At 41.1% G+C, this 13,583-nt stretch overlaps 1 protein-coding gene and 1 pseudogene across 3 annotated transcripts in view; one reads left to right on the plus strand and one right to left on the minus strand.

Annotated features, from left to right (window-relative positions):
* Positions 1-691: 691 nt before the first annotated feature.
* LOC102020465 lies at positions 692-2,203 on the minus strand (annotated as a pseudogene).
* A 3,984-nt stretch (positions 2,204-6,187) lies between these two features.
* Positions 6,188-13,583, plus strand: part of Pik3r4 (phosphoinositide-3-kinase, regulatory subunit 4) — a 77,014-nt gene continuing 69,618 nt past the window's right edge. For 2 of the 3 annotated variants that reach the window (XM_005406858.1, XM_005406860.2), the window contains exons 1-2: positions 6,188-6,306; positions 7,487-8,260. In XM_005406858.1, the coding sequence (XP_005406915.1) occupies positions 7,528-8,260 (733 nt within the window). In that variant the 5' untranslated portion in view covers positions 6,188-6,306; positions 7,487-7,527. Of the gene's footprint in view, positions 6,307-6,356; positions 6,536-7,486; positions 8,261-13,583 lie in introns of those variants that run through there. The other variant, XM_005406859.2, reaches the window with a different exon arrangement.

Below are 13,583 nucleotides of genomic sequence, written 5' to 3' on the forward strand. Positions count from 1 at the left end.
TATAATTTTTTGTTTTTACATTTAAATATAAAAATATTACTCTGGTTTGTGCTATAAATGGAGGACCAACCAATAAGAACTCTTTCTTCTTTGTTTTTTTTGTTTTTTTGGTTTTTTTTTGGTTTTTCTGCGGTACCAGGAACCAAACTCACGACCTTGCGCTTGCCAGGCAGGCGCTTTTGCCGCTGAGCTAAATCCCCAGCCCGAACTCTTTCTTCTTAAAGAAGAAAATCAAAGCATTTTTTTACAGCAGAGTAATACTCCACTGTATAAAAATACCACATCTTTTTTATCTGTTCCTCAGTTGATGGGCATTTGGGTTGTTAAAAAAGAGGTAGGGATGTCCATCAGTTTACTTAGCTTTGTGTTCAACAGAGGCCATGGAACTCCACATAGGGGAGCACGGCAGCAAGAAACCCAGGAGTGCTCTTCCTACCTCATCCCCAACCCCTCCTCCTTCTCTCCTGATTTCCACTTATAATAGAAACTTGGTTATACCTTAGGAAATAAGAGTTTCCCATCAAAGTCAGGTCTTTCCCCTTTAGCTTCCTTGAAGGAAAAAACCCTCCTCCAGTCTCCTTCAAGAACATCTCTCTCTGTCTCTGCATGTCTCTGCTACACATACTGGGCAAGCACACTTGATGTAGTGGTCAAACAAAGCCAGGTTACCTGAGCATGAGGAATAGAAAGACCTTGATAATACACCCTTTGAGTTACAATGGGCACAAGTAGGACAACCGAGAGTAGGGTAGAACGTAGGCGGGGCTAGATGGCTGCAAGTTTAGTCCACTTAGTTTTTGTACTGGAAGGGCTCCTTGTCAGTCTCATTGAGAAGACATGTGAGTGAGGGTATCTGTCACAGGAAAGGGCTCATCATTGGCAGAAGGGCGCCTGTCTTCAAAGAGCCTTCTCCTGCTCCTTTGGTTGGCTATGCCAGCAGAAAGGTTGCTGATGCTGGAGGTTTCATGGACTCCAGTTAAGTGCCGGGCATTGTCCCCTTAGGATGGTGGGCACAAATGTGGTACTAGTGCTGCTTGCTTGCTTCTTGATGGCCTCCTCAATGTCCTTCAGACCATTCTCCTCCCACATGGCCTTCATGCGGAAGTTGCTGTGGCTGCGTGCTCCATCCCATTTCCCAGGAATGGGCCTAGGATTAAAGGTTACCATCACTCCAGTCTTCATATATACACAATGCAAGATAAAATGGGGTCTCCAGAGGTGAGCTCCCATGGGGTTTCCTTCACAGGGTCCTATCTGGAATTCCGACTGGGTGCACGTGACTTCAGCATCAGTCCCTGTAATCTTCACTCCAGCATACAAGCAGGCCTAGCAATGAGCCTCCGCAGTATTCCTCCCATAGGTTTTGTCTGTTCCTGTACCACTGTAATATGGACTTTGGGGCCAGGGAAGGCTATTGGAAGGTCAACCAAAGGGGCTGTGAGGTCATCTTGCTCATTTTGAATGAGGGGTGCTGGTTGAATATCATGTCCATGATCCATTTACAGTTGTGTCTTAAATTGGTCTCTGCAGGCTCTTGGTTATACCAAAAACTTAGGTCTTTCAGGAAGAGGTCCTCAAACATGGCAACAGTGATAAGGTACATGTCACTGTTGGAGCCTTCAGACTGCAAAGTGCTACAGCCATTAAAATTCCACTCGGGCAACTCTTGTATGCACTTGACCCACAGTCCAGGGTGTGGGTCCTACAGTGCAGTCTTCCTCCTGTACTGTCAATCAGATATACATGGCTGGAACTTTGTCACTCTGAGGCAGGACATGTACATCTGCTTGATGCCTTTGCTCAAGCGGGCACTTGCTGAGCTGGCTGTGGTTGAATATGTTCTGGGTCGTGAGCAGTGTGTGGCAGCCCTGAGAACAAGGCGAGGAGGGCAGAGAGAGGCCAGGGTACTGCTCAGCACTTGCGCTCTTTTCCCATTCTTGGCTCTGCCTAGTCATATTACTTGTGACCTTGATGGAAGGGTTACTGATAGAGCTCCACTTTAAAAGTTTTGTTTCCACTCCACCCTTTTTAATGTAGAAAATAAGCTTTAGGTATTCCTACAGCACTATGAGACTATCTTCTTGTCTCATAACCTTTCATCCAGTGGTTTTAGAATCTACTGACAATCTGTGGGAGCCAATTATCACAGTGCAGGCTACAAAATGGAAATAATATATATCATTTTACATGTATCATTTGGCATTGCATTATAAGAACAGAAAATTTTTATTCTTAGCTGGAAGGTTTTGTTTAAATTGCCAATTTGCCTTACTTCTTTACCTTAGGACGCAAAGAGGGTAAAGTCATGATGTGGACTCCTCACAGGATTGGAAGTACACTGGGGTGGGGGGGTCAGCTGCTCAGAAGAGGTGCAAATGAGTAGAAACCAGGTATTTGCTCAGGTAAGGTTAACTTAATGTAGTAAACAGATTCCAAGATTCCACAGGCACTACAGTTTACTTTTGCTTGTGTGAAACTCTTATGTGGCTTGCTTATATAACAGGTGGTCTCAAGGCTGTGGAGAACAGAACACAGGTTGCTGTAATTCTGTGGCCCTGGCTTTATACAGAGCCTCAAATTCACTGCATTTAGCAGGAAGGGGAAAGAGAGTATGGAGGTGATTCACCTCTTAACTGCTTTGACCTGGGAGTGAGACATAATTTGTGCTTGAACCTCATCATAAGAGCTTGTCAAATGTTCCACTTAGATGCAGAGGGCATGGGGTTGGAAAATATGGTTCTTGTAGAACAATTATTTCCTAGAAACATCTATTTTCTGTGGGAGGAGATAGTATTCATTGCTACAATGCTGTTAGGTCACTGGCCAGAGGATGGAATATGTTTGCTGCTTCCTTCTTATTATTTCATTAGTAATGATTAAAAAATTTTTTTGTTTACTCTGAAAAGCTAGGTGGGTTTCCTTGTAAAAAGTTTCCATAGGCATCCTTGATTGCTATATTAAAATAGAAAAAAATAAAGAGAGGAAGAAAGAAAGATAGCTAGGCATGGTGGCACAGGCCTGTAATATCAGCACTCTGGGAGGTTGAGGCAAAGAGGACCACAAGTTCACATCCAACTTATGCAACTTGGTGTTTAGCAAGACCTTGTTTCAAAAAAAAAAAATCACACACACACACACACACACACACACACACAGTGGGGGATATGGCTCAGTGCAAGGTCCCTGGGGGTTCAATCCACAGTACAGCACCAGTACTGAAAAAAAAAAGTGGCAGTATTCAAGAAAGAAAAGAAAGAATAACTGGAAAAGCCCAACACCAGTGACTACAGAGGCACTGAAAATTATTTCATGAGTTATTTCACAAAATATAGTAGAGGGCCATGGGTAGGGAAAATGTAGGGATAATTTGCTTGATTATATTTTCATAGCATCATTTTTCTATTGGAGAGATGTCCAAAGCACTCTACATACATGTTATTAGACTGAAGTATAAAAAAAATCTTAAAATATTATCTGGTAATTATTGCTTGCTTATACCATATTAATTCTTATAAATGCTATATTTTAGACATTCCCAGTCCTGGGACTCTGACTTTGTCCCTAATGGCCATGAACCTACAAATGCCATACTTATTGGTTCAGTGGATATCTATTGACTGTCTACAATGGATCACGTACTGCTCTAGGTGTTGAAGGTATTCGAGGAAATAAGAATCAAGATATTAAAATGTTAAATAATTATTAAAACAGTACTGTAGATGAATTAAACAGCAGTTCAATGGGCAGAAGAGAAAGTCCAGAAGATACATATATGTGGGCCTTTTTTTCCTTTTTTTACATGGACATTTGAACATGGTAAATATGATATTTCAAATAAGTTGGGAGAAATGGATTGTTAACATTTTTACTAGCTCAATATTTTTCTAGGAAAAAAAACCTAAAGTTGAATATATATTTGAGATACTTAAGGACATGGAGGACAAGGGGAGAGGCAGATGTTAAAAGAATTAAAACATGTTATGTACAGTACCAACTGTCTATGATGAATGTAATAATTATGTCCTCCACACATGTACTAATATAAATATTAAAAAAAGAAATTTAAGGACACAAAATTAAACTGTAAAAGATCCAGAAGAACTCCTGGGAGACCACAGAAAACATTATGATGGTGAATGTCTTTCCTATGCATTTCAAAATCCAGATATCATGACAATGGTTGCTTGATCTCAGCTCTGGAGAAAGGACAGTTTGTGGGTTCCAGGCATATTTTGGAGGTGCTCCAGCAGGAATAGGTGATTATCGAGTGGACAGATGGGGAGTGGTGTCAGAGGAAAGGAGAGACAAGGAAGATGTCAAGGATGACTTCCAAATGTATAGTTTGAGGAGTCCAAGGGGTAATAGTTCAGCCTACAGTGGTAGAGAAGAGGGATTTTCCAGGGATGATAAAGAAATTTGGCTTTGGATCACAACATTTTGTATTTCAAAAAACATTATCAAGAGAGTAAAACGACAAGACAGAGGGAAAATATTTGCATATCATATCCCTCATAAGCATTTTGTATCTTGAGTACATAAAGAACTCCTACAATTCAATAATTAAAAGATGAAAATAATTAAAATGGATGAAAATTTTAAAGATATTTCTCCAATGAAGATATATTAATGGCCAGTGTACACATGAAGAACTGCTCAACATCATTGGTGATTTTGGAAGTGTAAACCAAACCATAATGTGATGCTACTTCACACCCTTTAGAATGGCTTAATAAAAAATAGATGATAAGTGTGAGCAGGGAGAAATTGGAGCCCGTACAAGCTGCTGATGGGAATGTAAAATGGCCCACATGCTTTGGAAAACAGTTGGGAAGTTTTAAAAATGTTAAACACAATGAGCCCAAAATTTCCCTTTTTGGTTTATGGTTGAGAGTAATGAATATACCTGACTACACAAAGATAAATACACGAATGTCCCTAGCAGTATTATTCATAACCCCAAACTGAAAACAACTTAAATATCCATCGGCTGGATAAAGAACATGTGGTATACCATAGAGTTGGATGTTTGGCAGTAAAAGAAACAAAGTGCCAATAGAAGCCACAGCAGTGATAATCCTCAAAAACATTAGGCAAACTGAGAGAAGTCAGTCACAAAGACTACATGATGCAGACTATTTATGCAGTGTCCAGAGCAGGCAAGTCTTAGCAGATTAGTGATTGTCTAAGGCTGAGAAAGCAAGGAGAAATGGCCAGAACAAGGAGTGACCATTAGAGGCTACTGGGTCTTATTTCAGTGTAATGAAAATGTTATAAATTTAGATCATAGGAATGATTTTTTACTTTATAGAGAATAAAAAGACCAATAACAAAATAACAACAACATAGACAAAAACAAAACAACAGAAAAACAATAAAAATGATAGAGGGTTTCAAAACAAAACGATAGGAATTAACAGTAGTTTTTATAATACATATTGCTATCTTCAACGAAGTTGCTCAGATTACCAGATGTAAGAATGCAAGATTGATCAAACCATTAAAGAGAATAAAAAATAATTCAAAAAATATTAGAAACGATACATAGCTTCGCTAGACAAGACGGTAGGAATTCACCAATGGCTGTTACATTGTATACTGTTGTCTTTAAATTAGTTGTTCAATTACCAGATATAAACACGCAAAATGATCAAAAAAATTTAAGTAAACCAATAGACATTAGCAGTACAATTATCCCAGCTATCCATATATATGTATATTACCATATATATATATATATATATATATATACACGTACTTCTCTAAGTGCATCGAAAACTTTTTCCCCCTTATTTTATTTTACAGAGCTGGGGCTTGAATCCAGGGCCTCGCACTGGTAGGTAAGCACTCCACCGGTGAGATAGGACCCCAAGTAAAAATACTGATTTATATTCTTCAACAGGATAGTTTAAACTTTATATGTAAATTACATCTCAATAAACTCTGAAAATCCTGCTTGGGGTTTCTTAACTTCCTAAATATACCTGTGTTTTCTTAACCTCTACTAGCGTACAGGGAGTAAAGGGAAGTCTGAGCAGATTCTGTGGTTGTCAGAGTTTGGGAGTGAGAAAATGTTTTTTGCTTTCTTTTTCCGGAACGACGCTACCCAGCTCCGTCGTTTCCTAGCAACCAGTTTTCACCTCTCGGTCTTCCGGACGTCTCACCCGCCACTTCCGCTCCTTCACCGGAAGTGGCGTCAGACCGGGCACTTTCCCGGGAGTTCAGCTTTTACCGCAACAGAAGCAAGTGAAGCGGTGTTTGGCTGAAACCGTTCCCTGCGTTCTTCCCGCGAACGCCCTTCCGGCCGGGGTGAGACCTTGGCGGGAGCCTCTGCGGGCTCAGCGACCCTTGCGCAAGGAGGCCGAGGCCCTGGGGAGGGGAGGCGGAGCGCGGCGCGGGCCGCCGCCCTCGGGTCTGCTGTGGGCACTGCGTTCCTCGCTGCCGCGCGTCCCCCTCGACTGCTCACTCCTGCCCAGAAGGAGGCGGCGCGTGGGGCGCCGGCCCGCCTGGAGCCCGCTGTGCGCTGCCCTGGCCGCGGGTAAAGCTGCGGTGCGCGCCGCTAGACGGGGGTGCGGGCTGGCGGGTCGCTGGGGCGTGTGTGGACGGGCGAGGGGACTTCCATTTCCTGCACAGCCTGGATTAGGGAGACCTGGGCATCTGTGTCTTTTGGCCTTTCCTTCTCTCTGGCCGGGTTTCTTCCTGTTGTGAACCAGAGAAGTTCGTGCCTTGCTTTATTTATTTATTTATTTATTTGGTACTGAGAATCGAATTCAGGACCTTGCTGCTGCTGAGCTGTATCCCCAGCCCTGTGCCTTGCTTTAGATTGGGGGGGTTACACCCAGGAATTACACGGAGGATCACACAGGGCCCAGGAGATAACGACTTTGTGGATCTTAGCTTGATCCTTTTAGGAATTCAGTGATCTATTTGTATTAGGTCAGACTTTTTTTTTTTTTTAATGGGCCTCTTTTAACTCCAAGAAAACTACCTATTCGTACATGGACTTTGTCATGTAGTGCTTTTTTTGATCCTTGTAATCCCAGGGACTGTGCGGAACACTTTGTAAGGACTCACTAACATTTTAAATCCATACATCTAAATACATACTCAGGGGGCTGGGGATTTAGCTCAGCGGCAAAGCGCCTGCCTGGCAAGTGCAAGGTCGTGAGTTCGGTTCCCGGTACCGGAGAAAAACCAAAAAAACCAAAAAAAAAAAAAAAAAAATACATACTCAGGTTTTAACATTTTCAGGTTAATGTCTAAGAGACCTACTCATAGTTCAGCTCTTGGGAAGGAAGACATGAAATAACGATCTTTTAAGATAAAATGGCAAAATCTATTAAGATAAATTTGTCTCATTTCGAGACTGCTCGGAAGACTAGATACCATGTTCTCAATATAGTACATCGAATATTTAGAAGAGTCTAAATAATGGTGTTTCATTACTTCATTGTTTCTTCGCCACTTCTCTTTTCTTTCTTTTAAATAGGTACTGTAGCCTAATTTACTGACCCAGAAGTGCTTGTCATTATGGGAAATCAGCTCGCTGGCATTGCCCCTTCCCAGATCCTTTCTGTGGAGAGTTATTTCTCAGACATCCATGACTTTGAGTATGATAAAAGCCTGGGAAGTACTCGGTTTTTTAAAGTTGCTCGAGCAAAGCACCGAGAAGGTCTGGTGGTCGTGAAGGTTTTCGCCATTCAGGATCCCACATTGCCTTTAACCAGCTATAAACAAGAGCTGGAGGAACTGAAGATCAGACTTCATTCTGCACAGAACTGTCTGCCTTTCCAGAAAGCAGCAGAGAAAGCATCTGAGAAAGCGGCTATGCTGTTTAGGCAGTATGTTCGAGATAACCTCTATGATCGAATCAGTACTCGTCCGTTCTTAAATAACATTGAGAAGCGCTGGATCGCCTTCCAGATCCTGACAGCGGTGGACCAAGCACACAAATCTGGAGTCCGTCACGGGGATATCAAGACTGAGAATGTGATGGTCACCAGTTGGAACTGGGTTCTTCTAACTGATTTTGCCAGTTTTAAACCTACTTATCTTCCAGAGGACAACCCAGCAGATTTCAACTATTTCTTTGATACCTCACGGAGAAGGACTTGCTATATTGCTCCTGAACGTTTTGTTGACGGTGGTATGTTTGCCACTGAGTTAGAATACATGAGAGATCCTTCAACTCCACTTGTAGACTTAAATAGTAATCAGAGAACAAGAGGAGAGTTGAAAAGAGCAATGGACATCTTTTCAGCAGGTATTTGAGTTGGTTGTATTTATGAATTTGCACATTTCTGTGTTTTAACTGTCAGAAATAGAATGTAGTTTTTTAAAAGGTGGTCAGCTGTTCAAAAATAATTTTTTGGTGTGTCCTCAAATACTACTACAACTAGGTAGTGTTCTTTATTGGACATCTTTAATTGCCTATGAAATGCGAAGAGCATTTCATTTATTTAAGCACTTAAAAGTACAGTGTTAGAATGTTTACTTCTGTTGGAGTATTAAGTAGTGTTTTAAGTGCTGGCAGTATAGATGGATAATATGTGTTCCTCGTTTCAAGATATTCACACCTTAATATGGAGGTAGATATTGAAAAAGAACATTTTTCTATCAGTATTTGCTATGATGGTGATAAGCTATGATACTGTTACAGAATTACGTGTACACTTAAATAGGTCTCCAGAGGGATGATGGGCGGAGGGGCAGGATTAGGAAAGTCCTTTATTAGGAGGATGACGTTTAAGTAGAGCCCTACAAGGTGTGTAGGGGTTAATTTTGGTAGGGTAGTTTGTTTTGGACTGAGGTGTTGTTTATACAAAGGCTAAGAGATCAGAGTAAGGCGGAGGCACTCCAGGTAGCTTAGTATATGTGGAACACGAGAGTGTGAAGTAAGAAAGGGTCTGCCCGTGAGAGTATATTGGATTTGTTTTAGAGAAAACGTTGTAGCTTGGAGTAGTTTGCAAGGTTTCCACACTGGAGATGGGAAGACAGTTTAGGAGAAAACTGCTGCCATCCACATAAGATGTGATTGTGACTGGCTTAAGGTGGAAGGAATGAAGTGATGCTTAAGGGATAGCAGAATCTTTAGAGTTTTGTGATTGGAAGGTGAAGTCACGCTCAGCTCCCTTTTCCCTTTGAGAACCTGAATGGATGGTAGTGTTGGTCCTAAATTAGACACAGGAGAAAGAACATATGGGGTGGAAAGATGGTGAGGTCTGTTTTAGAAATGTTAAATTGCAGGTGTCCAGAGATGTACAGTGGGGTGATGTCTATAAATTTGTGGTGATGGAATACACCTATATAATCCCAGCAAAGTGAGGCTGAGGCAGGAGGATCACAAATTTGAGGTCAGCCTGTGCAATTTAGAAACTTAACGAGACCTCTCAAAAATAAAAAAGGGTGGGAATATACTTAAGCATGAAGGCCCCCTGGGTTCAATGCCCAGTATTGAAAAAAAAGTTTGGTAGGGGCTGGGGATTTATCTCAGCGGCAAAGCACCTGCCTGGCAAGCGCAAGGTCGTGAGTTCGATTCCTGGTACCGGAAGAAAAAAAAAAAAGAAAAATAAGTTTGGTGAATAGAAATTTGAAATGGAGGTGGAGATCGGAAATTATTAGGAAACAGGCTGTAATTGTAGTCAAGGGAATGAGTTCGTAACAAGAATAGTTTGTAGAGAAATGTTTCTGCAGCTTTTTTGGATCTCCTTAAGAAATTCGGTGAAATCATTAGACTCTCTCTGGGAAAATGGACCAGGCATTATTTTTCATACACAGACTACCTGGGCCAGGGCTCCAGATTATCTAAGAATTTGTGGGCTGGAGAAGGGAAGTGGGTTAATGATAGTACTCTAAGGAGCACCGTGTGCACTGTGGCATCAGTGCCTTTTTGGATAAACTTTGCCGTGGTTTGGTTTACTCTTTCTCACCTGTATATTTACTATAGAGAAGACATAAATTGAACCAAACGTTACACTTGATCTTAGCCAAAAGGCCGAGGAGTGATGAACCAAATGTTAGATGACTAGGAAAAATAACATAATTAATGATAAGTGTATTTAATGAATTAGAAATTAAGATTGTACTTGTGTTGATCCATTCATTCAGTCTCTAATCTGCTGCCTAAGATAATACTGAGGGATGTGTTTGTGTGTGTATTGTGGGGGCAGCACCAGAGATGAACCTAGGGCCTTTGAGCTGAACTGCATCCCTTTTGGTGATGGTAGTGTGAGTCACCCTGTTCTTCATGTTGAGCTTGAACTTTTGATCCTCCTGGTTCCGCCTCCAGGGTATAGGAATTACGTTACGGACACAGGCGCCACACCAGCTCTGAGGAGCATCTGCATCTTAATTCTTCGTACTATCCTCCATTCTCCCTCCCTCCAGCTCTTGGTTCCATTCACTTCTCAGTTCACTTCTCAACTTCCTTGGTCGTTACATGTGTCTAATTTTTCTTGAGCATACTTCTGTATATTAAATTTAACTACTCTGAAAAGAATACTTTTTGGTTAGATATCTGATCACTTTCTAGGTTCAGGGTATCATAGATTTAAAATTTCAGGGGTTGAGCCAGGTGTGGTGGCACATGCCTGTCGTCCCAGCACTGGGAAGCTGGAGGCTGAAGGTGTTTGAGGCCAGCCTGAACTACATAGCAAGACTGTCTAAAAAAAAAAATTCAAGAGTTGGTGATTACATTATTTATCCTTTTGTGCATATTACAGTTTTGTGCACTTAAGCAAATCTCTTACTTAGGGTTTATTTTTCTGGACGAAAGAGACATTGTTTTGGCTGAGGGTAGGCCCTTGTGTTCCTTCAAAAAGGAGGTGAATAACTTCTGTCCACTTCCACACCTTTTAAGACCTGAATCTTTGAATTTGGACAGTTTCTTGCCCCTCATGATGGGAGTTGATGGTTCTTGGCTTTTTTCTTTTTCCCCCGCTGTGGCTCTGGTCAGTGCGTGGGGTCTCCTTGCTTGACCTTACTTGGTTGTCACCAGCTTTTCTGTGTACTCAGTGTGTGTCACCTTGTCTCTTGTATGTAGGTGTATGCATGCCGACCATTCACTCTGCACTGAAGCTGTACCCCGAGCCCTACCTCTGTTTTTTAATAGATATTCCCTATTTTTGATTTACCTCCTGTTTCGTCATTACTAGATTTAGGTTATCCATTTTTAGTAAGAATACTGCAGTGATGTGCTTTCATGGTATCATGTCTGAAGACCAACGATGGTGATGTTAATTTTGATCACTTGATCAAAGTCTTTCTGAGTATCTCCGCTATAGATGCCATTTTTTTTGTAATCTCTTGCAACTAATGAGCAATCTGTGGGAAGAATATTTATTTAGTCATTGGAGTTAGATTCTCCTTTTTCTTTTTTACTCGCATATTTTTTCTTTTTCTTTTTTTTTTTTTAAACAGGACCTCACTGTACAGTTGAAGCTAACCTTAAACTCATTGTATAGCTCAGGCTGGTTTTGAACTTGCAGTGATCCTCCTGCTTCAGCCTCCCAAACGCTGGGGTTATAGGCATGAGCCCCCAGACCTGGCTTACCTAGTGTATGTTTGCAGTGGGGAGAAATTTAAATATGATTTAAATTTAAATATCCTGCCCACCATAGTTTATTCCTTGACATTCATGTGATAGCCGTTGGTTCTATTAGTATGTATATGTATATGTGTGTATATATATATATATTTTCATTTTGGCATGGGCTTATTAATTTGTAGTTTTTCAGTTAGATGTACTGTATTTCTTACTATACTTTATTTATTTTGATGCATTTGTCTCAGTTTGGGCAGTGGGAGCCCCTTGGGGGTGACTGGTATTCCTTGGGATGTCATCATCTTTTAGCATTTCTTCCTGGCATAAGATACTGAATTGACTCTGCTTCAGCACTGGGACTCTTCACTTGTCCAAGGAATCCTAGTTCTTTTAGTGTGATATTAAAAGCCACTCTCTAGTGCTTATTGCTAATGGAGTGCCTTGCTCCTTGGTTCTTGCAGTAGTCAGAGAGATGCAAAGAGGAGCTTGGAGCTTCCAGGCCCTCTCTAGGCCGGACCCTCCATGTGCTCGGCTATCTGGAAAGCTCCCTGAACCCTGTCCTTCAGGGTTTTTATGGATACTGCGTTGCATAGGTGTGATTGAAACATGGATAACTATGTCAAAATGTAATTGGACAAAAAGAGTGTGGGCTAATGCTAATAGTGGGGTGGGGAAAACCAACAAAACCTGTCTGCTTCAGCCTATTCTTGGCCTTTCTTTGTGCAGCATTTCTCCCTCCAGGGTATGGGTGGAACCCATCTAGAATGAGGAGGGTCCTACGATGTACAATTGGATAGCATTAGAATTTGTTTTGACCAGCTCCATTTTTGCCCTTTTTTAGTGTATTTATGGAATCTGGTTGAAATACATTTTGGTCTACTTGTTTTGCTTTTCAATTTCTATTTCTTTCCATTCTTACTGATTTAGTTTTTTGGGGGGTCTTTTTAAGACAGGGTCTTGCTATGCAATTCAGGCTGCTCTTGAGCTCACTTTGTAGCCCAGGCTGACCTCAAACTCCCAAGATCCTCCTGCCTCAGCCTTCCGAGTGCTGGGATTACAGACGTGCCCCACCATGCCCAGCTGGGTGAGTTTTTTTGAATGGGAGTAATAACATGCTTTTCAAAGTCAAAGGTGTCCTAAAAGGGAAGTCTCCTTTCTGTATCCTTTCCTTATTATCCCCTTCCTTGTGTGTAACCAGCTTTTTTTTTTTTTTTTTTTTTTGCAGCGCTGTGTATTGAACCTAGGCCTTTCTGATGCTACGCAAGTGCTGTATCACTGAGCTACATTTCTAGCGACCTCATTGTTTTCTGATGTAACCTTTGTATTTCTGTAAGGACAAGGAAAAAATGTACAAGTGCATGAACACATATTTATACACATAATTCCTGTAAGTTTTTCAGTCTTCCTACACAAGATAGCATAATATATATTCTCTTTAAAAAAATCCAAATTTATTAGTATAGTTTACACACTATAAAATTTCTTTTTAAATCGTGTGGTTCACTGGTTTTTAGTATATTCAGAGTTGTACAGCCATCACCACTGATCCCAGAACTTTTTCATCACTATAAAAAGAAAACCATTAGTCCTTTCTCATCCCTTACAGCCCTAGCTTAGTAACTATGAAATCTTGTATGTGGTGTGCTAAAAAAATGGTGACTATGTAAATTAAATAAAACAATTATATTAAGAGACATATTGCTATTAATCCCCTCAAGGTAGTCCCCTCTCCATACACTTCGAACACGTGTACCCACTGTTCTTGCCACTGTCTGAAGAAGTTTTGGGGATCCTTTCTTGAGTGCCTTTTCATGGCTACCTCAATGTCCTGATCAATTCAAAATGCTTATGGCAATTTCTGTCAAATAAAAACAGTAAGGTATGTGCTCATCTATGCATTCACCATGTCTGGTGCCATGTGAATTCTGGGTCGTCCCCAAACTCAGCCGTGAAAGGTAAATGTTTTGACTTGATTGACAACACCAAAGCAGCCACATAAATGCAACTAAAGAACTCATCAAAAAGGGCTTCTAGAACTGCTTTA

This window comes from Chinchilla lanigera, unplaced genomic scaffold (genome assembly GCF_000276665.1).
Source record: "Chinchilla lanigera isolate Chin_1 unplaced genomic scaffold, ChiLan1.0 scaffold00100, whole genome shotgun sequence".
In the NCBI taxonomy this organism is placed as follows: Eukaryota; Metazoa; Chordata; class Mammalia; order Rodentia; family Chinchillidae; genus Chinchilla; species Chinchilla lanigera.